Source organism: Lytechinus variegatus, chromosome 11 (assembly GCF_018143015.1).
Source record: "Lytechinus variegatus isolate NC3 chromosome 11, Lvar_3.0, whole genome shotgun sequence".
Lineage (NCBI taxonomy): Eukaryota > Metazoa > Echinodermata > Echinoidea > Temnopleuroida > Toxopneustidae > Lytechinus > Lytechinus variegatus.
The window spans coordinates 29,927,753-29,953,612 of record NC_054750.1 but is presented as its reverse complement, the minus strand read 5'-3'; the positions used below and the strand labels follow the sequence as shown (position 1 = coordinate 29,953,612).

Sequence of the window (25,860 nt, the reverse complement as noted above, 5' to 3'; positions counted from 1 at the left end):
TATAGAAAGAACACACGATCTACTGATAGATGTGATAAAAGAGGTAATTTAAGTGAAATGTATGCTTGTATGTATGCGTTTCGGAAATTAGCCGTATATATTTGTTTACAATACATATACAGGTGTATATTTAATATCAGATTTTTAAAGCACTTTTTGCCAACGTCATACCTGGTCCCAATCTGGTCGTCCTGGTTGTGTTCTGGTCATTAATCCCGTGATGGTGTCTCGGTTCTTCTTAGAGTGGATGAGATCAAGAGCGATATGTAATCCAATAGCCTTCATATCACTGGGAGAGAGAGCTGACGTCATGTAGAGATGTACATCAAGGAAGCGTTCTATCTCCTCTACATCAGCCTGTTCCGTCTCCATTGCATTAATGAGACTGATAAACCATTCGAAGGATCGCTGGTCACGGTTGATCCAAAAGAAGTCAACCTTGTAAAATAAAATGAGTATTATATAGAAAGATAAAGCACTGGATAGATGTTTCATGAAATTGTTCGTAAATTATGAAATATTTTACGAACGACAGGAACATGTTCTCAGGTGCTCGCGGATTCGGTACCAGCAATGGAGTACCTTGCCTTTTTTCTCAAGCTCCAAACCTTCACCAAATGCCTGATAGAAAAAAAGTAATAAGTAAGTTTGTTTACATAGTTGACTATGTGAACAACTCACACTGGATAAAAAACAAAAAACATAACGTAAGACTAACAGAAAATACTTTGACACTGTGAACACCTCTGCAGTGGTAATATTGACAAGACTGGACAATCTGGAAATATGATAAACAATGCCAAAATGCTAAAATTTTGAAATGTGAAGGTGATTTCAAAATTGTGGGACACTACGTTCTTCCATGCAGGAAAGACCACTTCAGTGGAAGTCATGTGGATCAATGAATGACATACCCCTTCTTGCGTATATCACTAATTACCTTCTTTGTTTTAAGGAGAGGTGATTCTTCCTTCATCCATGCATGACCACAGTTAGGACAATGGTTCTTTGCAGCTTTGTATCTCACGTATATGCTCTGCAGGATGGAAGCGAATGGTGTGATTCCTATTCCTGCCCCGATGAGAACGGCATGTTCAGCCTCCATGATATGCTGAGCAGGAGCTCCATAAGGACCATCTAAAATAATCTGAACCAAAGCGAAATATAAGTATAAATATTTGCAAAATAACCACCGTGTCTGATTAGTATTGAGGCAAAATTTATGGAATACTATTGACGTTATTTTCGTGATAATTGGCAAATATCGACTTCTCATTGTCATTTACAATTATGATAAACAAAAAAGCGGTAATCATATGAGGTTGTTAATAAAACAATCGGGATGCCTGTGGTAGTCTCACCTGCATTACGCGATTCGATACAGCAGCAGTGATGCATTTGAAAAGAGCTATTACATATATATAATTTTTCACAAAAATCATTCATAATGATAACTAAATGCGATGTCCAGGCATTGACCCAAAATAACCTTTGACCAGGGTCGTAATAAAAAAACGTGTTTCTTGCTTTAAAAAGTTTTAAATCGTTTTTTTTTCCAACGAATGGTGTAATTTTTCTGCAAATAAATGAAAGTATAAACTTAATACAGTATGATTGAAGTGGTTTTGAGAAATACTTTTAGTAAGAAGAAAATGATACACCACTTAAGAAATTAAAGTAAAAAAAATAAATCACATCCATGCAAATTTACAACACACAAGTCTATGAGGTGCTTTAAATTTTTTTTAAAAGGTGTTTTAAAACGCGTTTTAAAACATGTATTAAAACACACCGTTTACAACGTGCCAACCCTGCCTTTGACCATGAGCATGTGACCCACGACGTGTGCAAAGCAATCATTCATACTTGATTACCCTTACGATGTTTATGGATACTTGACTGCCCTTGTGCCCTAGTTTTATGAGCTAAGAAGTTATAAGAAGTTATAATGACAATTCCAAAAATATTCCAACATGGACAAAGTTCGTTGACCCTTAGTGATCTTTGACCCTGGTCGTGTGACCTGAAACTCAAGCATTATCTTCAGAGGTACATCAGAGGTACATCACTACCCATATTTCTAAGTTTAAACGAACTAGGTCCATATACTTTCTAAGTTTATAACTAGGCTATAGTTCAAAAACTTAACCTTCGCTAAGACTTCAATATTGATTCCCCAACATGGTCAAGTTCATTGACCCTAAATGACATATCGTCGTACGCACCACGAACCGTCCTCTCTGCGCACTTCGATGCGAAAGTTAGTAGGTCCATGGTTTGGCAGAAAACGCGTTTAAAGACAAGGTTTTTTTAAACCAGCAATAAGTGCACCTACAAGGAGAGCAAATTATTTACCGGCGTCTTCGTTCGATAGTTTAGATTCCAAAGTTTTATCTCGTATCTTTATATTTTCTTGAAGTGAATTATTTACGCTACAGTGGGCATCGTAACAGAAAGGACGGTTCGTAGAATAGATACAGTACGCTATCGCGCCTCGCAATTTCACCACGAACCGATCGGCAAGTCATTATTTTTTAGGAATCGACAATAATACATTTAAACATTTTCATGTCTTACACATGCTGTTTTGGTGTTAAAAAATAATTACGCCTACTCTAATTTATCCAAGATAATCTCTTTTCTCAACTATTAGTTGACGATAATCAGCGGTTTCAGACTATAATAGGAGAACAATAAATGCTTCATTCATATTAGTAAAAGTCGTTTTTGGTAAGCACTTACTTCCAATCCAGTGTCGGGCGAAGCCTCTATGATCTCTGAAAGATTCAACGAATGTAGTACACTGATCTTACGTTGCTTAGACTCCCCTGACACTTCATGATTTACAACGCTTTGAACACCGCTTATCTGTTTCAGTTTGAACTTGTTGCCATTTGGCCCTGAAGATTGTCGGCTGTCCTCAGAGCTGCCAGTTGGTTTGCTGTCCCCCTGTACCTCTACATCGATCCCTGGATCAACGATTTGAATTCTGACATCCTCTACCTTTTCTGGGACATATGCCACATTGGGCAGCCCACTTCTGCGGAATTTCGCTGAAGATTTATTTCCATTAGACACGGATGCGAGAGTTCCAGAGGTGATACCCTGGTTGAAAAGCTTTTCATCAGCATGTGCAGTTTTAGTAGAATCAACATCCACTTTGACGTCTACAAAACGACTGATCCTTCTTTGCTTAATCTCGCCACTCTGAAGTTGGAGAGCTCGCCCTTGCTGACATGGCTGAAGATTGTTGACGACACTGTTGAGTCTGTTTGTCCAGTGCCCAACACATCGTATGTGAAGAGACAGGAAATCTGCGGTACAAAACACATTAAAAATACAATGACGTATAGTGATAGATGCATGTATGCTGAAACTACACATGCGTAAAGCATCTCGACTAAACTGAGATCTGGAAGTATCTTGTTTGGCGATTTTAAGAAACATTACACTATTGTTATCCAGACCCAACCGCCTGATAGTCCATAAACATCATCATCCATGTCCTCATGGAAACAGTCAAAGATCATTTGTCAACATGATTACCTTCCTGTTCTGGTGCGCTGCTGATGGTAAATGGATGCCACTCATGGGATGCTATAGATGGGATATTCACATGAACGTATTCCCCTGCATGGAACTTGAAATTTGGTGGACGCTGGATGACAAGATGAACAACCTGTAAACCATCAAACTCGTTAACTTTTTTATCGATTTGCTGATGACAAAGGTATTTTCATTCGGCAAAAGAATGTTGATTGATACTGTCCATTGCAATATTGTTTGGGTTACCAAAGGAACATAGTATGAAATAAACCTAGCATTGTTTCGTAAAAAAAATGTACAAGTCTAGCCATTCGCATCTTCATTTAAGAAGCTGTCCTCACTTAATACAGGTCTATATGACATTACTTATTGGTACCCACTCTCTTTCATATTCAAAATAATAATACCCGATCTTCCAGTAAACATTATTGATGGTCAGTCTAGTTCAGTCCTTAAAAATTATTGAGTTATATAGGTCCCAAAACAATGGAAGAAATAATTCATAATCTATATCTTCATTACAAAAACAGTATTAACGAAATTCGGGTAAATGAAATATTTCGGGCGTCGTGGCCTCATGGTATGACTCTCGTCTTTCAATCACAGGGACGTGGGTTCGAATCCTGGCCAACGTGTTTTCCTTCAGCAAAACATTAATCCATCGTTCTGCACTCAACCCTGGTAGGTATCCACAGCATTATAATTCCAATGAATAAATCAAACGCATTTAGGCGCTGGGGCTTACTGGGTTAATATACAGTGCGTCCCAGAAAAAAGAAGCCGGAATTCCCTTTTCTATTTTCTTCAAAGGCAAATTAGGTATGATATTGCACTTCCATTATCATACAATTCAATTATTCCTCTGCACGTTGATACCTAATATGTGACGAACACTTCTCGCATGCCTCAAAATTCATTGTTTGCTTTCTGCCATGCGTGAATGATTTTCTATGCTGTTGGTCCCAAATTGAAGATGCAATTTCACTCTTTCCATAAATATCAAATTCATAGTAAAAACGTGTTTGATAATATTTATTGTGAAATCTATGTTTTTCAAAAGGGTTTCCATTGTACGGGATGAACTGTATGTTGTGTCATCAAATAGGCAACTATAATCATAATCGGTGCCTCACATAATTACCAAGACGAGTTGGAAATTTGAATTTCAAAATCAGGTTGCGCAGAAAATTTTGACAAGATTGGTTCGTGATAGGACAACCGTGCTTATTCGACTATTGGCTCATTAGTATTTATTTTGTATTCCTTGATAATTTTTTTCTCACTGATCACCGACATGAGAATGGATTCAGCTTAACGTTTGAGTTTCTGCTTTTAAATCATTTCTGATAGCCCTCAAAATTTATTGTTTGATATCTGCCATACGTGAATGATTTTCTATGCTGTTGGTCCCAAATTGAAGATGCGATTCCACTCTTTCCACAAATATCAAATTAATAGTAAAAACGTGTTTGATAATATTTATTGTGAAATCTATCTCTGTCAAAAGGGTTTCCATTTTTACGGGATGAACTGTATGTTGTGTCATCGAAAAGGCAACTATAATCATAATCGGTGCCTCATATAATCACTATATTCGCAGTAATAAATAATTGATAATTTTCACAGTTAATACCAATGGATTACCTGTGCCAAATTCATCTGTCAATTTTAGGCCTACTTTGGTAGATTGTGTGGTTTATCGATTTTTTTTTGTATTGTTATTAATTATGTTAACTGCATTTTAGCGATATACCCTTACGGGTTCTTATAACCTTTGTGAAAAAGAAAACCAATTGCTTTTGTATCAACCTACATATTACGTTGTATAGTGCCTCTATCTTAATATTTGCGAAACAAGGATTGATTCGAATTGAAGTAAAAGGGTTGATGTCAGTGAAGCTATACAAAAACTTACAAAAAAGTAAGAGCCTAACAGATTTTCCTTGACTGATATGGTATTTCCATTTTTCTTGCACTGAAATTATCGTTTTAATTGATATTTCTTTATTTTATTTTAATTATATTGCAAGTCTGACTTACGAACGGCACAAGGGCCCGGGTGACACCATTGCAACAAATAAATATGATGTATCTATATATCTATCTATCTATATATATATATATATATATATGTGTGTGTGTGTGTACATATAAATGTGTGTGAAGCTATACATGTACAACAGCTTTGGCAACTCTCTTATTAATAATAGTAATAATAATAAACAGTTCGTGTATAGCGCATATCACAATTATGAATAACGTCTCTATGCGCTTCAAAAGGACTTGGATATTATTACCCCAGCTGCAGCTTGGCTGCCGTAAATACTATGATTACAGCGCACACGCATTTCAAGGAATAAATTCCTGCCAGGTACCCATTCACCTCACCTGGATTGAGTGCAGCACAATGTGGATAAATTTCTTGCTGAAGGAAATTACGCCATGGCTGGGATTCAAACCCACAACCCCCTGTTTCAAAGTCCGGAGTCTAATCCACTGGGCCACAACGCTCCACATTTTTTAATATTGTGTAAAGAAATGGATGAAGAGAACAATGTGTTCCCATTTTTATTCCTATATATATATATATATATATATATATATATATATATGTTTTCAAGAATAATGACAAGGCAGCAATCAAAACTATCATGCAACATTTAACGGAAAACTATAGAATACTACTCACATTGGCAGGTAGGATGTATGCATTCTTGATAAAGGTTTTACCATACATCGTTCGTCTGTAAATCTGAAGGCGAAGAAGGCGTTCAATGAAATAGATGAAACCGGGCACAATAAACCAGATCCAGAAATACTTGGAATGTAGGATGATCAAGGACCAGAAAACAATGCACAACTGATGGGTCCAGTAAAACACCTGGGTTGAATGATTAAGAAATTCATGGACGAAACTTTAAAGGGATACTCCAGGTTGAACATTTTTCTATCTAAATAAATAGAGTAAATTTGACAGAGCAAAATGCTGAAAGTTCTTACCAAAATCGGAGAAAAATAACGAAGTGATTGAATTTTAAATTTGAGCAATATTTTGTTAAAACAGTTACAATGAACGTCATCATGAACATTCACTAGGTGGGCTGATGATGTCACATCCCCACTTTCATTTTTATTATGTTATTATTGTTTCAATATGTGAATGAGTTTGTCTTCCTCATAACGAAACAGATTCCAGCAATGGATATCTAATGAACTAAATCAGTATACTCAATCAACTTTTTTAGTTTCTTCCCATAAGAAACAAATGAATAAACAAGATTTCACATAACAAAAGACACAAGAACACGTAGGGATGTGACATTATCGGTTTGCTCATTGAACATTCATGAAGACATATTTAGAGCTCTTTCACCGGAACAATGCAAATCTTTAAAATACCATTGCTGTTGTTATTCATTGTCCGACTTTAATGAAACTTTCACTGTTTTGTTTCTGTCTGATTTTTCGTTATATAATTATATCATTTTCAGCATGGAATAACCCTTTAATGCAGATCCTTGTTATTCAGTCATTTTATGAAATGATTAACCTTTCTGCTGACGTTATCATTTCGATTACCGTCGATACATACTTTCTTGAGTAGAGTAGAATAAAATATATAAAAAAGAATCAATTTGAAAGTGTCTTATGGCATTTTTTTCACGACGCTTAAAGGCCTATTTTGATGAAAAAAGGGGTTTTCATTAAAAAAAAAACGAAAATACCCCGAGATAAGAACATGTCAGTAAAAGCTGGGTTCATCGATGCGACCTAAATTGCAGTTTAAACAAACCGGATTTGTTTAATGCGAGTTAAGGAGGTAATCTGGTAGAAGCTTATGAAAATCGTACTTGGAAGTGCCCCTTTCTTCTGATAAATGGCATTGAGCAGATGGTCATGATGATGAGTACGATGATGATCAGAATCCCTGTAATGATGCAGGAACCTTCGACCAGACCAAGACCTGGAAAACGTCGGACGAAAACATCACGGACCCAGTAAGGCGTAGGTCCATTTTCCTTCTCCACCTGATACAACAATGCTGTTTGAAAAAAAAAGGTTCAAAGAGCATGATTTTACAGAGTGGCATCATCTTCAGCTTGATGAATATAAAAAAGAAGTGTTAATAGTATAAAAAACCTTATAGACAGATAGAGGAGGGGTTTGCTTTAAAAATCGTAGCTAATATACCCTTCCCCCATTCGGGACTGATATGCTTTATTAATATCTCCATTGGTCATGATATCAGATACGCATCAATCCTAGCCATGATCTTTTTTTATTCTTTCAGGAACTTTGATTAGAAGATAAAGACCAGTCATGGCAATCATGACAATGGTGCCAAATCAGGAAGATTTAGCATGACACACAAACAGATACATGTAAATTACATCAATTTCCTTTCTTAAATTTTGGCTTCACTGCAATTTGTTCAAATATCGTACAGAATGGACTCACCGAGGTTTGCAATATGGGCAATGGTATGAACCACAGACAAGATGATGATGAAGGCTGCAACAATCTTATGAAGAATCACGTGTTGATCAAGAGGAAGAACATTTGTTAAGAATGTCGTACGTAAGCTGGTCAAGAGCTTCCGAAGCATCAGAACCAGAACAAAGCAGCAATTGAAGCTGAGACAGCGTCCTGGAGTTGATATAATTATATGATGCATTTAGTTGTTACATACCCGGGTTACACAGTCATGCCAGTATGCACGGTGAGTATTTAAGACCTCTTTAGACGTAGAGAACGATCAGGGACATAATTATGTCTTCAGACACCTTGGACGTGATGGTGAAAGAAGCAATATCGTCAGTTCTCATACTGGGCTTTACATGTTTATTGACCCTCTACATATCCAAGCAAACTTGGTTGTAGAATCTGTAGAAACTCTGTAAATGCATTCGAATACTATAAAACAAGTAGATCCTGGCAATTACAAATAGACGAATTAAATACTAAAGAAGAATACAAGATATGTTAATTCGAGCCGTGAGTTTGTAACTTTTCAAGAAAACTTTCCAAACATATCTGAGATTGCTGAAGGAATTCAGAAACGGTAATATATAGTCTTTGGCGCTGTCTTTACTTTAGCCGAGGTCACAGCCTACGCCAAAAAGTTTATTTTTACATTTTAAACGAATTGATAACCATTTCAAAAATTAAGTTTTGCAAAATGTTTGTGGAGTAAGCTTGAGGGTGCGTGCTACTAATCTTCTACGAACCTACATGTACTGTTTATACTGCACAAGACTTGGTCCCTACCACCAATAAATTGTATCATGTATCCCACTGTATTTTTAGGCTGTCTTTTGCAAATTTACCATGATTACGTTACACATTTTTTAATGAAAACTCTTTTGTAAGGTATCGATTAAATCAATTAGGGATTTTTCTGTTCTGGCGCCACGAAATGCCGCTTATTACAAGGGTTGCAACTTTGGGTAATATTTTTACTACGCATTTTTGTAATTGTTGGACAAGGTCAATGACAGGTTAGATGGAGAGTTTTCTATGCTATTTCCAGGGACCTGGGAAGCGGGGGTGCTGGGGGTGCTGAAGCACCCCCAGAAATTTTCCTGGGGGTGCTGCGTGTATTATTGTCCATAGGCAGCACCCCCACGAAATCAGATTCCCCCTGTATTTTTTTAATATGTTATAATGTACATAATTATCACATCCAAAAATCGCAAATCATTTACATAATCTTTCACATATTCCAATAACATCGCTCCTATCATGCCTATAACGCGACTCAATCAGGCTCCGGCACTTCGATATAGACGTAGTCGCGCGCGATACGTATAACCTTAGTTTACACACTACTCGATAGCAGGGAGGGACACATGGGTGTGGCTGGACTTGAAACTTCCAGGTTTTATGTCGAATTAAGTGTGCGCGCGCCCGACCGTCCGTGTTTTGTACAAATCAGACAATAGAAATCAAATTTCACAGTCTTTTTTGCCCTGCCCATTGGCCCTGGGAAGCGGGAGTGCTGGGGGTGAAGCAGCCCCAAAATTTGGGGGTGCTGCATGTCATCAGGTCATTTTCCATAGGCAGCACCTCCTGGAAAGCTAGTGGTAGGTATAATAAATGACAGAAATGTAATGAAAATGAACGACGTTTTGTAGAACCCCCTCCCCCTTCAGAATTTTCCAACACAGTACTTAAAATAGTGTTTAAATTTACCCTTTTTCAGATCGGAATATCAAATATTTTCTGCTCGCGCTTTGCGCTTGCACTATTGATTTTTATGTAAAAAAGAATGTATTTAGAATGCCCAGATAATAAGTCTGTCTCTAAACACGCATACGCATGTTTTTTAAGATACGCAACTTTTGGGGGTACTCCGGGTTGAAAATATATCAAATACATTTTATAAAAATAAATAAATTTTATGAAAATCTGATAACAAATAGTTTAGTTATTTAATTCTAAATTTCAGCAATATTTTATGAAAACGGTGATATGCATGTCATAATTAATAGGTGGGTTGACATGGGCGGAAATTTGTCTCCAAAGGTAGGGGGACCAGGGCCCGGAAAATTTGACAAGCAAAAAAAACCCCAAAAGGAAATCACCCTAAATGTTGGGTCGTTTTAAACCTAACAAAATTTGACAAGCCCCCCCCCCCCTCCCTTAAAAAAAAAGTTTTCACCCAAAATCAATGGTCATTTAGTCAAAAATATATGTATTATTTTGATTGGGAGGTGATGTATTTTCCTCCATAATGAAAGACCCCAAATAGGAGGGGGACATTTGATATTGTGTCCCCCTGTCCCCTCTGGAATTTCTGCCCATGTGGGTTGAAGATGTCACATCCCCACTATCCTGTTTCTGGTATTATTACATGGAATCAAAGTTGTTTCAATTTTTTCAAACCAGTGTGAATGACATGTCTCCCTTATAATGAAATAAGTTGCAGCAAAGAATATCTAAATCAGTTGTCAATTTAACTGTTTTTCGTTCTTGAAGGGAAAATATTGAATAAACCTAATTCTACAAAATGAAATACAGAAGAACAAGTGGGGATATGACATCATCAGTTTGCTCATTGAATATTAATAAAGACATGCTTAAAACTGTTTCACTGGAATAATGCTAATCTTTAAAATGCAATAACTTTGGTTTCCTTGTCGAATTTTTATAATTTCTTTATTATTATGTTTGTCTGATTTTTATTTATCTGTTTAAGCCATATTACATTCAGTACGGAGTTCCAGAGTTCCAGATCAGAATATCAAAAATTTTCTGCTCGCGCATTGCGCTCACATTAGTAATATAAGAATATATCAAATTACCCATCACTTTCTTGATTTACAAAACATGAATAGAATGTCTCGTTTATAGGTCTGAAATCTCAATTTTGTTTCCGCTCGCGCTTCGCGCTCGCATCAATTGTATAATTCTATACCTACCCTGTTCATGATTAGAAAAGTGCTTAAGATGTCCCGTTTATAGGTCTGAAATCTCATTTTTTACTTCTGCTCGCGCTTCGCGCTCGCATCAATTGTGTAGTCATATACCTATTCTTTTCATAATTAGAAAAGTGCAGCTTAGAATGTCTCGTATTTTTTTATCTGAAATCTCAATTTTGTTTCCGCTCGCAGCAAATGTATAGTTATATACCTATCCTGATCATGACTACAAAAAGTGCTTAGAATGTCCAGTATTTAGGTCGGAATGTCAAAATTTTCAGCTCGCGCTTCGCGCTCGCATTATTTGATTGTTGATACATGTATCGTCTTAATGGGTAACTACAAACAGTTCTTAAAACACGTCCCTTTCGATCAGACCAGAGCGTATATGAAAAATATCTGCTCGCGCTGATCACGTTCGCAGTTATTATTTGTTACATACGCATCTTGTTCAGGAACACAAACATTGCTAAAAATGTTCAATTTTCAAGACAAAAATTATAACCCCCCCAAAAAAAGCTCGCGCTTCGCGCTCGAGTATCTAATTATATAACTATGTTCTTTTATAAGAAGAAAGCTAAGAAGTAACTGTCATAAATTATTCAATCTATATATGTGTGTGTATGTGTGTGTGTGTGTAATTATGGAAAACTCAATTGTGTCCCCCCCCCCCGGCCCCCAACCACCGTTGAGGAGAGCGTTCAGCACCCCCACTGAAAAAATCGTTCCCAGGTCCCTGGCTATTTCCTACCAAGGGTATTCGTAAAATGAGTGTATTATGGACAAGATACCTGCACTTCTTGCAATGGCCAAAGCAGATGGGTCCCTTGCATCCTTGACGCTTGCATAACCCTGGTATGCACCCCATCCTGCTAGTCCAACATTGATGATAACGAAGACGACCCAGAAGATGATGACGGAGAGGTGATTACGAATTGTATGAAAACTGCAACAAGTCTTTCTTGATGATTGCTGTTTAAGCTTCTTCTTTTGAGGATTAAGCCAATCAGCGGCGCTATTAAAATGAGATATTTTGAAGCGATATTTCCTTCGGTATTGGGTCACCAATATCGAATGTCATTGTGTAATATTTTTATATTATCTGGGCACTTAAAACTATAATTATAATTCTGGTTATGCCATATACAAACTTTCTTGCAAATAGGGTAATTATTGTGTAATGAAACCGAGCACGTGGACAACTTATACAACTTATTATTGTTGCCTTCATCCTAGTCCTTAAATATAGCTGAAATGGTCGTGATCTATACATGTAACTGAATGAAAACAATGTTTAGATAATTTGACTGGAACTATTAAATTGGGAATCCTCACAAAAATATTCAGCGAACATTGCAGCATATCGAACTCACCTGAGACTAAGGTTAGCTGTGATTGCAGGGTAGAGCTGTAGCTGTTGCGAAAGCTCCTCATAGCTCACTTGACCATTGCCATCGACATCAGCAAAATCGAAAAGTGTGTGGGTTAGTTCAGTCAAGGTTTCATCGCTAAGGGTCAATGCACTTTCGACTGTGCAAAAGCGTAGTACTGTCTTGAGCTCGTCGAAGTCTATGTACCCACTTCCTATTAAGGAATATACGCATAAATACACGTCAGATATTGAATATTCATTCATATCACTCCAAATAGTTCAATACATGGAGGGGGGGAATCGGTCAATATGCTTGATAATCTTCGGCCCGTTTCACAAAGGAGTGGTATCTAAAAAAAAAAAATCTATATAACAAATTTGCTTTCAGCCAATCATTTCGGGAGCTAATTACTTTTTATGTAATTTTCTCATTGTGAGAGGTTTATAAAATGCGTTCGAGAATTGCGGAGGGATAATTTTGTAAGGGGGTCTTGTAAGGGGTCTTTTAAGGTTAACTTGCACCGATTCCAATTTATTTTTGTTTTATTCAGTGATTTGGCATTGATCTACGGGACGCTTTTCATATTTTCCATGTAATATCACACAATTTCATTTGCTTTTTATTCCAATGTATATCTTATGGAAGCTTAAAAGTGCCACCGAGATGTTGAGATAATTATCTTGGATAGTCGACATCATGATAGCAAAAGATCAGATGACGAGATCCCGGATCTCATCATGTCGACATCTTTTAGAAGAGATGATCAGATGACAAGATCCCGGATCTCGTCATGTCGACATTCTTTAGAAGAGATGATCAAATGACAAGATCTTCGATCCATGATCATGTCATCTGATCATCTCTTCTAAAAGATGTATACATGACGAGTTACGAGATCATGGTATCTGATCATCTCTTCCCCTGGATGTAGACATGACGAGATCCGGGATCTTGTCATCTGATCTTTTGCTATCATGAGGTCGACTTCCCAAGATAATTATCTCAACATCTCGGTGGCACTTTTAAGCTTCCATAATATCTAGTGACGATAATCCACCAAAGTGTACTCCAGACAATACGTGACTACAATGGCATTCTTGGAAGTAAAAAGTACAATATCGTATTCCTACCGTCTACGTCGTACACCCGGAAGAGAAAGTTGATTTTCTCTTCTGGTGTTCCATTGAAAAGAAACCGGAGACCAGCTATGAGTTCATTCCGAGTGATACTCCCTGACTTGTCTGTGTCAATAAGCGCAAAGAACCGCTCAGCAAAGAACGACTGTAGATCGCAAAGGAAGAAACAGTCACGGACGTGAATTACCTTTTACGTTATGATACTCCTAATTTACCAATATACACGCTTAGATAAAAAAGAAAAAAAGGTTGCATCTTAACTCTGTAACTGGCAGAATACTGCCATTGTGCGCCCAAAAGGCACGTCCAAAAATGCTACAGGTTTTAAAATATCTTAATTATTGCACTTATACGGTACAAGGGAGCTGGTTACTCTTCACCCAGAAATGGTGCAAACTTTTCACTTTTAATGTAACCTTTAAGAGTGCAAAATGCTTCTTGTGCAAAGAGAACAATTCTGCACCGTAAAAAGGGTGCAAAGCTAGCCTTTTAAATGCATTGTGTTTGCATATACATGTACATGTTTCAAACATTGGTGTACATGTAAATCATTCATCCATACGTGTTCAGTATCATTTTTAATGGAAATGAGTAGTCACGTGGATGAGACTGGGCAATTATTGGAAATATTCCAAGCTGCACATGCATTTCGCGAGCTAGGCATATTCCAGAGCACTGCGCACAAAATCTACACACCCCAAACGTTATTGCCTATACAGAGCGTATCAAAAAAGGGACAGTTTTGAAAAGTCTATACAAAATTTGTTTCAAATTACTAAATTTTTATGTTAATAAATGCTCTGATATCTTATCTTTGAAATGCAATTATAAGAAATACATTTTTTTCATGCTTGAGCTAACATGGGACGTTTCATTGGGGGTTCAAAAAGAGGCTTGCGCCAAAATGGCAGAAATGAGAAATTTGATGAATACACTTTTGACCAATGAGCAGACTTCCCCTTAATCTTTTCATTATCTTTGCCATAATTTTCAAATTATGTTGTCAAATTTCATTTACAAATTTATTTATTTACCTGAATTATTTTGTTTATCATTTAAACTTTTTACCTTTGAATTTTCCTTCATAAGTAAGAAAATAAACATTTTGTCACCCAAGTAAAAAAGATTTGCATTATTAATTGGGGGAATCCGTAAGTATTCAAATCCTTTTATTATGTGAAACAAATTATTTCATGGTACCTGTAAAAGACATGAATCATATTTTCAAGGGGTAATTGAATCCTTCACCAAGTTTAATTATGTGCTTTGGCAGGACGAACAGGAAAGTATTCATGTCTTTCGATGGCAATGGTGTAGCCTATTAAGTCGATCTTGAAGGAGCAAGATATGGCAGATCGGGTATAATGTATTAAAAAATTGTGAAGTGAGCAAGCAAACGATTTCCATTTTTTTAAATTAAAATATCAAATTTTGTGACTTTGACATAATATTCAGAAAATGATATCACGTTTCACTTTCTATGTTTTATATTATTTTCCTTTCCACTTTCTTTCTTGGCATGTTTTTTTTTTGGAGGGGGGGGGTGACCCCGATCCCCCATCCATCAGTATGCCACTGTTAAAAGGCACCATATCCTTTGTAGCACACAATGAAAGGATTTGAAAAAAATAGACGCTCTCCCATACTTCGGTTTACAATAATTGTTTTTGCTTAGAGAAGGAATATACAAAGCTGAAAGAGAACATATTAAAAACAAACAAAAACAAAACTATTCGAGCAAATAAGTAGATTTGGAAACACATTTTGACCGCATAATTCGAACATTATGGCAAAGATAATGAAAAGGTTAAGACGAAGCCTGCTGATTAGCAAGAATTCCGACCATCATACATGTATTCATTATTTTATGCCATTTTGGCCGGAGCATCCTTTTCAACCCTCGACAAAAACATTCCGTGTTCGCTCAAGCATGAACGAAACTAAATTATTTTAATGGCATTTGAAGGGTAAGACCAAAATATAGAGATCATAATTTGAAACAAAATTGTATAGACTTTTCAAATCTGTCCCTTTTTTTATACGCACTGTATAAGGCAGTCTAGCAGATATACCATCGCAATATTTCGTTCGCAACTTTCAGTCCGAGACCAACGGGGTAAACATCGCAATGTTGCACTCCCCGAACACTGTCCAAAAAAGGGGCAGCATTGGCCATATTTCTGCTCTAATAGTTTGAATATCCACATCAAATTTTATCACAATTAATTTGAAATTCAAAATCGTAACAAATCGAATAGTGTGAGATGGGCTTTAAGCGGGGATTTAAGCCCGGCGCACACTTTGTGATCCGATGCGACGCAATTTTCTAAGTTCTAAGTTCCGAGAAGTAAAGTCATTGTATTTGATGTTTTACATTGTGATAGGAATAATAAAATAATTATGTTGCTTTGCGACAAGTCCTATAGTCATGATAGTCGTAGTGAAGTCTAAATCGCAGCCGATGATGACTATTCTGAATTTCTATCGCTAAGAATTAATCAGCTTTAATGTTCATCTCAAATGTTATTACAATTTCTTTAAAAATCGGATCTCATAGATCGCATTGCTATCCCAACATTAACTAAAATAACTTAACCTTTAACTAACAATACATTTGTCAAACTAATATTCTAATTTAACCGACACTCCAACATGTTACAATACATTTCGACCTGTGCACCTGTAATGTTCCTCTTTTCATTTGCACTTTTTATTTGCACCTCCCTTATCTCCCTCTTTCTTTCCTTAGCAACTTTTCCTTTCTAAAATAATGTTGTATTTTTTTGTTATTTTTGTTATTGCTGTAGTTATTGTTATTGGAACTACTTTCTCTTATTTTTGTTGTCGCTTATTCGCCTTATTCTTATATTTGTGGATTACTTGTTTTAAGCTAGTCTTTTGTATCCGTCTCGATTTTTGTATATAGTTGTATATACAATCTGTTTATGATTACTATTGAAACTAAGATAAGGGACTTGCCTTTTATATACAAGCTTTGCTTTTCTCGGTAAATCCCTCCATTCATTTCTACATTCTTTTCAAAGATAAAATCATTGCAACACTCTGTAGTTTAATTTCATTACTATGATTAATATGTAATTGATCTGTCTGTATTATACTGAATATGTACAGTTACTTTGATTATATTTTGAAAATTTTGTTGAACGGAAATAAATAAATCTAATTTAATCTAGTGTGCACCGGGATTAAAGTGTATGCGTGCGCCATGCATGATGCACGATTGTGCGATGGCAAATTACATCGATTCAAATAAAACATTTATTTTCTTCCATGTCATTACATTTTTCGTAAACATAAATTCATACATAAATCAATTTGTTATAAAAATATCAATATGTACATATTGGGTTTAGGGAAAAAGGCGTATACCCTAAAAGCTGAGGCTTGTGGCGGGATACGCCTGCAGACATAAATACAATACAATAAACAATACAAAGGAAAGGGCAGACAAAAGAAAAGGAAATGGAAAAAGAGAGGGAGACGTGAGCGGGGAGGCGGGCATGAATCACTAAATAAAATAGAATGCTCAACAAAATATCAGTGGGCAAATATAAATGCCGCAACAACAATTTGTCATGGTTCATGTTATCATCTTTAAAGTCAAAAGGAGACGTAAGACCGGAAATATTTAAATATTATATATCACAATTGCTTAGCAAGGATTACTTCGCAAGGATTACTTCGCCAAGTTCGTGAAGAACAAGACATCTGGGGCCCGTTGCATAAAACTTTTTAACTGAGAAAACTCAGGTTGTTTTTTACCGGAGTTTTTGCTCTGGGTTTACAGTCAATGGCAGAATTCAGACTATTTTTAGTTTTCAGCTTTTGCCATGGTTTTCTCAGGTTAAAAGCAACAGGCCCCTGAAGAAGTGATAAGCGAACGAGCATATACATTGTTCCAAATGAAAGCTTAAATTACATGATGTAGATAGTAATAATAATGGCTTGTTCTCCTTCCAGGGAACATCAGCATATTGCCCTCAAAATAGCCATATCGCCCTCGTTTAAAGTCTCGGGCAATATCATTCTTTTGCATGTAACATATCTGACGTTCCCCTCAAGGCTAATCAATATCACGTAATGTACAGAATCAAATGTTGCTCTAAATTTTGATTTTGATTTGATTTTATTGTTTACTTCTGCAATTACATCATTCGTATATAATACATTTTCCATAACATAACAAACATAGTATATTGAAAACTTTTTTTGGCATGAATCATAACTAAATGTACTAAAATTATCATTACAAACAAAACTGATCTCATACCAAATTAGTTAACATTTACAATTTGCAGGAGAAGGATTGTCATCATAAGCATAAATGAGTTGAGTTAAAGGAGTAAAATGATTGAACTCACGAATATCACAGCCTTTTCGCTTCATATATGCGGTCCGAAGACCGTTTTAATAGATAATGTGAAGCTCTTTTCAGCAATTGTTAGTAATTCATTTTAATATTGAAGGCTCGAACTGAATAAGTTTCGAAGTGCCGATAGATGTACATGGGGATAATGAAAAATATCGCATTTTTGAAAAACAAAAAAATGGGAAGAACGTCCTTTAAAAAACAATATACTTCAAACATTCAATAGCTTGATGAGTCGGACTGCGAGAAGCTGACACAGAAAACGTTTTATCAATTTACTATTACTGCGTAATAAAGTAAAAAATGTATGCAACTTTGCCGTATAAATTAATATTTGATAAAAAGAAAAACGTATTCGACAGTTCTCCAATCATTCAATACAGATGGCGCTATGATCATGTTTAAACCATCACACATTAACTGGCGTAATGATCATTCTTACTTTCCGAAATTAACGTAAATTGAGGGCAACTTTCAGTATCTAACCAGGCGAAGAAACATAAGTGAGGCATCAAGCATCATTGCTCCAAAATTCTCAATAAATATGATATCAACACAGAACCCTAACTATAACTTTCATCACAATTGGAGTAAAGAAAACATGTATTTAGGAATTTTAAAAAATATATGCGCACAGCATATTTCATCAACTTTCTTGTAAGCGGAGTAAACCGTAATGTCTTTAGTATTATATATTTTTTTCGTGGCTGTTTTGGTGGGTTATGTTGATCATGAAATCAATAAGAAACCCTTATGATTAGAAACACGATTAAAAACTAGAATTTAATTCGTCATGAAGACGATTTACGTGATCTGTCTCTGATTCTCATGATCATGAATAGGATCACCATATTAATTCAAATCAATATGATCACCATGATGAAATCTCAACCGTTAGGCATGTTCGGAAAATAATGTGTTGAGAACTCTTGAAAGACTGGAAATGAGATAGTTTTGTGTAAGATATGGGTAATAGAAATATAATAATAATAATAATAATGGTGGCTACTTATATAGCGCACAGGTCCACCTTTCGGTGCTCATGGCGCTTTAAAAAGGCACTGCTATTATTATTACCCCGGCTAAGCTAGGCAACCGATTAAGGCGCACACAGCTCTTTGAGGAATTACTTCCTGCCGGTACCCATTTACATCACCTGGGTCGAGTGCAGCACACAGTGGATGAATTTCTTGCTGAAGGATATTATGCCATGGCTGGGATTTGAACCCACGACCCTCTGTTTCAAAGTCCGGAGACTATTCCACTGGGCCACAACGCTCCACTTATACACTTTATTGCACTGATAAAAAAATGATTCTATGGTGCGAAACGGCGTGACGCACTAAAACGTGCGCGCATACGCGCACTCAACCTGAACTCAACCAAAATAATAATTGGTCTAATAAATACGTGTCCAAACCGAAGAAAATTGTTAATATCAATACAAAGTCTGAGAGATTTTAGCCATTAAATTGACAAAATTCACTGGCTGTTCCGGGCGGGTGGGCACATCCCATCTGTACAGACCCCCTCCCCCCCCCCCCCCCGCTGAGCCATTAATTTTGATCGAATTTTCTTGTGAATTTTACTCTAGCTTTTGACATAGAAATATTTCCAGCCTGGATATTCCCTTCAATAACTTGTATGGCAAAATGTAGGATATACATGTACGCAACTGAAAGAAGTTTAATATTTTTAAAGACAATCCACAGTTATTTGTGCATCATGATCACATATTTTTCACTCTGTGCGCTGACGTCACAGTGGATTAGCAGGTGATTAATCAGCTGTAGGTATGAGCTGATTTTTCTACTTATCTGCACTAACTGCAGATCTGATGTGTTATTTTATGAAGCTAATCATGCTAATAGACTGGAATTATTTCATGGACCATGTTTTCTTTCAATTCCTCTACAATTTCAAAATACTTTATTATGTATTGCTTCAAAGTATGACGAATTATGACTCCGAGTATGAATAAATGGTAGAATGGTTTGAAACTTTTCCTCATAAAGATATAAAGCTTTTGGCCCGTTTTGGGGTGTTTTAGAAAGCACATTTGCTCCAATAAAAAGTGCGGATACTTTGAAAACAAGCACATGAACCCATATATGTTAATGTTCGGACCACTTACATTGTAAATATACTTTCCTCTACAACTTTGCAAAGTTTGGTGAAAATGACATGGATTTTGAATAAAGTGCAGCTTGAAATATGCCTTTTTAATTTTTGAGGAGATTCACGTAACTATTTTGAAGTTTTTTTAAGCTTATGTCATTCTTGTCAAATGAGGACGCTGCTGACTGCAAATAGATATAGTTTTGCCAATTTAAAGATATTCTTCTACTTTGAGGCCCACTTAGTTACATATCCTGAAAGTTTGATGGAGTTTGATGCGATATCGACAGAGTAAAGATGATTTAAATTCATCTGGTGAAGTCGTGAGGTGTAAGAAAGGCATAATTCTCTTGATTGCGCAACATTTCCTATCATTCAAGTACGGCGACTTTGAAGTAAATGTAGAAAAAGAAATAAGCACCTTAACCTATATTGTTTTTTGCTTTTTCCATAATTATGATAATGCATGGAACGTCCATTAACAAATCGTTTCTCGTCATGTTTTTTTTTAACATACACCCCTTTCGGAAACTCCCAAATCCGCCCACGATTAATTTTTTTATTTCGACTGGACATCTACTGTATATCTACCGACGTATTGTTTAGTCAGGACAATCATATTTAAAAGGGTGTAAATTAAACGTGTTGCACATTTTCGTTTGACACGAATTAACTGATTAGAGTGGAGTTTAAAAGGGAGACCACTGTAACATTCGTAGTGAAATAAAAAGAATGAGGAACACTGTAGCATGGTCTTTTAATTTAAGAAATATAGCTCTTAATCAGTGCTTCAAATGCGGGAGATATGATGACACGACATTACAAATTAAGTGAGTTGCACACAATGTCACGTTTCGCGCATACCTTTTTGACTCTCAGTGCTTTCTTGAATTCATCAAAATCAATGAGGTTATCATCTCCTGCTATTTCTTGGAACTGCTGATCCAATTTCATGAGCCATTCCTCATCTTTCCCTTGCCTTCTCAGGAAAAAAATATATAAAGACAATTATCATTAGCAAAATTTCATTTTATCAATGAGAAGATAAACTTTTCACTTCATCATAATTGTTAGTACCAATATTAATGGACGCTTTTTCTATCATGATAAATTTTTTTTTGGCGATGTGGCCATTGAGAGCAGCATGATAGGGCCCCATGACAAGTTCTTAATGGAATACATATGAAATTAAATCCTTAATCCTCAAGCACCCTCCAGGTAAACACCAGGTACTCTTGAAACAGGTGTGATGAACACTCTCCACTCTTGAAGCAGGTGTGTTAAATCATGGACCTATAGGTCCATGGTTAAACACTCTCCACTTTTGAGAGCAAGTGTGTTAAAAACTCTCTACTCTGAAAAAAAGGTGTGTAATGAATTTGGACTATTGATCCTTCAGATATATATCTTTTGGTAAGCACTCTCCAATCTTGACAATAGGTGAGTTAATTAATTCTCACTATTGACCCTTCGAGTGCCTTTTGGTTTCTGTAGTTTTAGAATGACACCTGAGTCAGCTTCCTTGGCTACTATTATGTTTGTGTGGGTGTGGATGTGTGTAGATCAATGAGATTGTGATTTCGAAGTCCATTCTTTTGTTTTAGAATGATTCCTTAAGGGGGGGGGGGGCATCTGAACCATAGACATGGGGATCTATAATTAACCACTTAACTTTCTTGAGTGCTGTGATCATAGATGTGCATGTGTGTAATATAGCTCTAGCCATGAGTGTGCCTACATAATTACATACATGAATTACATTCCAATAATTATTAGGAGTCTGAGGATATGCCATATTTTGAAATAAGGATCATGATTGGTCAATTCTGGCGAGTTCAGGGTACAACGTGTATTGTTTATGAATTTATTTCATATGGAATAAATGCATTGTCTCAAATTTCGTTTTTCCAGTTTTGATTTTATTTAGTTATTTGTGAATCAAGTCATGCATTCATCTATGTTTTGTTTGTTTATTTGTCTGATAGGAGAAGACTACATATTGTCTTACATTTAATGATTTGCTGCCTCATTTTTTTTTCTGTATATGGTTTTGTTTGGTAATGTGTGCCATCTGCAAACCATCCATTATGCTCAAACTCGTGTGAAAATATGGAACAGGACAGTCTGGAAGGGGCAGACATGGCAGAGTTTAGGTAAGCTGATGTGTGGATGATTTACCGTCTTATAGTACTTCTGCTACGTTTTTATATTTCATTGTTATCTCGGTAGACTTTCAAAATACAATTTTGATCAAACGATGCCTACACAAATACAAGAAAAAAATCAAGTGTAGTCTATTTTATTAGGTAAATGCAAAGACACGTGTAACGTACAAATTCGATAATCTTATATGTATTGATAAAGATAACAATTTATCATTATCATTGCCAGTAGTTTATTTCAAGTTCATTGGCCATTCAAAATCATCTAGCCTGCCTCATTTCTTAACATCCTCAGTCCCATCTGTTTTCCTTCACTGCTGTCCTCATCCTCATCCTGGTATTGGAATAATGTCTCAAATTTCATCTTGTGCCCGGCTATATAATACTCGGTGAATGGCTTTTCTAGGCTTCATGCCATTTGCTACCTTCTTCATGATATTAGAAAAGAGCTCCTGATTAGTGTCATCGTCTTCAAGGTACAATTTCTGTCGCAAGAAGTTAGAGTACTGGTCGAATAAGATCCGTTTAACAGCCCATAAAAGTTTCGCATGGACTTTTTCTTTAGCATCATCTTCACTTATACCGTTGGAGATATATTTTTGCATTTTTTTCATTTCTCGACTTCTCGGTGGCTGTCATGGCCATTTCAAGCCATTCTCGGTAAGCGATGTTATCCTCAAGTTCTCCTGTCTCGTTCATGTCTGAAGTTGAGGATTCACCCTCTTCTACGTTATCTGAATCCTTGAATCGAGCTTCGACGTCATGGATAGCCTCTGCAACTCTATGCTTTTAAGGTGGCGGTTCGTATTGAGAATCACCTTCGCTATCATCTTTTCCGTATCCAGTCTCACTCGTCATGCTCGTTACTTCGTTATCTTCCATGATAGGGTGTACAATCTGTCAGTGCCTCTTCAGATCAAATTTGCGACTGTATGACGTATTACAATGTGAACAACTGAAGCGCTTGGACATACAAATAATGTTCATGTTGACTCATTGAAGTCCAGTTTGCAAATTGGCATTTAGCAACTAAAGACTTACACTTGTACGGTGGACAGTGCCGCAATTTCAAACGTCGCAAGACGCCGCAACGCCGTTAACGGCGCATTATTACGGATGTTGTGGATGGTTGTGCAAGCAGCATTTGCAAAGAAGCGCCATCAAGGGCGTTGCGGCATTTCCACATTACTGCTACTACTACTATTACTACTACTACTGCTACACTCTAGAAAATGAAGTGCTAATTCAGCTCTTAAAGAGCGGGTATAGTGACTGCACTTCGGAGTGCTGATTTTTCTCGTTCAAATTTGAACTAGACAAATCAGCACTCCGAAGTGCAGTCACTATACACGCTCTTTAAGAGCTGAATTAGCACTTCATTTTTTTAGAATGTACTACTACTACTTCTACTATTACTACTACTAGTAGTAGTTCTACTACTACTATTACAACTACTTCTACTGCTACTTCTACTACTACTACTACTACACGCACAGCATTTCCAGAATCTGCAATGTAGCGCCGCCAACGCCGTTGAATGCAGATTGCTTCCTTGCCTGCTTGCAGGCTGCTGCTTACCGTTGACGGCGCTACATTGCATATTCTGGAAACGCTGTGCATTAGCCAGACAGAAGATGAAATTTGATGGATTATTCGAATACAAGGAGGAGGATGAAAACAGCAGTGAAGGACGAACAGATGGGACTGATGATGGTGCAAATGAGGCAGGCTATACAGGATTTTGAATGGCCAATGACCTCTATAAGAAATAAACTATGTTACATGTGTCTTTGCATTTACCCAATAAAGTAGCCTACACTTGATTTTGTCTTGTATTTGTATATGTATCGTTTGATTAAAATTATTTTTTGAAAGTCTATCGAGATAATAATGAAATATAAAAATGTAGAAGACCTACTAAAAGATGGAAAATCATCCACACCTCAGCTTACCTAGACACTGCCCCTTTCAGACTCAGTTTGGGGATAATGGATGGCTTGCACATGGCACACATAAACAAATCATATACAGAAAAAAAAAATACTGAGGCAGCAACTCCTTGAAGGGATGGTCCGGGCTCAAAGTATTTATAGCTAAATAAATAGAGTGGAACTCTGTGAGCAAAATGCCGAACATTTAATCAAAATTTGATAACAAATAACAAAGTTATTGAATTTTAAAATTTAGCAATATTTTGTGAAAACAGTTGTCACGAATATTCATTAGGTTGGCTGATGATGTCACATTCCCACTTGTTCTTTTGTATTTTGTTATATGAAATCAGGTTTATTCATGTTTTCCTCCAAGAACTAGAAAAATTGGATTGACAGGTGATTTAGTGCATTAGATATTCATTGCTGCAACTAATTTCAATATAAGGGAAACATATTATTCACTCAAGTATGAAAAAATGAAGAAAAATATTTTATGTAATCAAATCGGAAAACGGAAAGTGGAGATGTGACGTCATCAGTCAACCTAATGAATATTCATGATGACCGTTTTCACAAAATATTACTAAACTTTAAACTTCAATAAGTTTAGTATTTGTTATCCAATTTTGATGCAATTTTGGCATTTTGCTCTGCGAATTCTACTCTATGTATTAAGATATAAATATTTTCAGCCCGGACCATCTCTTTAATGTAGTCTTCTATCAGGCAAACACACAGAACATAGATGAACGCACGACTTGATAAAAAACAAACTAAATAAAATCAGAATTGGAAAAACAAAACTGGGGACAATGCATTTTCCCCTATGAAATAAATTCATAAACAGTACACATTGTACCCTGAACTCGCCTAACAGAATTGACCAATCAGGATCCTTATTTCATAATGTGGCATGTCCTAAGACTCCTAATAATTATTGGAATATAATTCACGTATGTCATTATGTTGGCACACTCATGGATAGAGCTATATTACACACAGGCACATTTATGATCACTCAAGAAAGTCAAGAGGTTGATTACAGATCCCCAGGTTTATAACTCAGATCCTTCCCCCTCCTTTAACGAACCATTCTGAAACAGAAGAATGGACTTCCAGATCACAATCTCATTGATCTACACACACCCACGCCCACACAAACATAATAGTACCGTGAGAAGCTGGCTCAGGTGGTCATTTTAAAACTAAAGAAACCAAAAGGCACTTGAAGGGTCAATAGTGAAAATTAAGTATCCCACCTATTTTCAAGATTGGAGAGTGCTTACCAGAAAACACCTGAAGAATTAAAAGTCCAAATTCATTACACACCTTTTTTTCAGAGTAGAGAGTTTTGAACACTTCTGGTCTCAAGAGTGGAGAGTGTTTAACACACCTGCTTCAAGAGTGGAGAGTGCTTAATACACCTGTTTCAAGAGTACCTGGTGTTTACCTGAAAGGAGCTTCATTTCTTAAGCCATGGGGCTGCTCTCGAGGTAATAAATATTGGAGCTTTGAAAATTACCACAGTGCCCCCACCCATGTCAAACAAACACGCCATACTATATATCATGTATTCAAGAATAACTTGTCATTATCGCTATATACTTTTTTGATTTCAAATGTAAAGTTAGAAAGTACTTACGTCTCTGCCATTTTTCAGTGATCTTTATGCCAAGAAGATATGGATGAATGAGATCAGTGTTGAAGTTATTTTGTAAACAATTTCGTGTTTCAGACACAGCCAAGGAAATTGATGATCTGTTCACTGCACATTATTTGT

At 36.4% G+C, this 25,860-nt stretch overlaps 1 protein-coding gene across 1 annotated transcript in view; it reads right to left on the bottom strand.

Annotated features, from left to right (window-relative positions):
* Nucleotides 1-25,860, bottom strand: part of LOC121424451 (NADPH oxidase 5-like) — a 28,284-nt gene extending 2,424 nt beyond the window's left edge. Inside the window, exons 1-12 of the mRNA XM_041620141.1 lie at nucleotides 25,723-25,860; nucleotides 20,849-20,963; nucleotides 13,471-13,621; nucleotides 12,341-12,551; nucleotides 11,759-11,982; nucleotides 8,005-8,193; nucleotides 7,398-7,588; nucleotides 6,236-6,427; nucleotides 3,547-3,679; nucleotides 2,743-3,314; nucleotides 941-1,147; nucleotides 172-438 (exon numbers count right to left, since the gene is read on the bottom strand). Coding sequence (XP_041476075.1) covers nucleotides 172-438; nucleotides 941-1,147; nucleotides 2,743-3,314; nucleotides 3,547-3,679; nucleotides 6,236-6,427; nucleotides 7,398-7,588; nucleotides 8,005-8,193; nucleotides 11,759-11,982; nucleotides 12,341-12,551; nucleotides 13,471-13,621; nucleotides 20,849-20,963; nucleotides 25,723-25,733 — 2,463 coding nt within the window. The 5' untranslated portion in view covers nucleotides 25,734-25,860. The remainder of the gene's footprint in view (nucleotides 1-171; nucleotides 439-940; nucleotides 1,148-2,742; nucleotides 3,315-3,546; nucleotides 3,680-6,235; nucleotides 6,428-7,397; nucleotides 7,589-8,004; nucleotides 8,194-11,758; nucleotides 11,983-12,340; nucleotides 12,552-13,470; nucleotides 13,622-20,848; nucleotides 20,964-25,722) is intronic.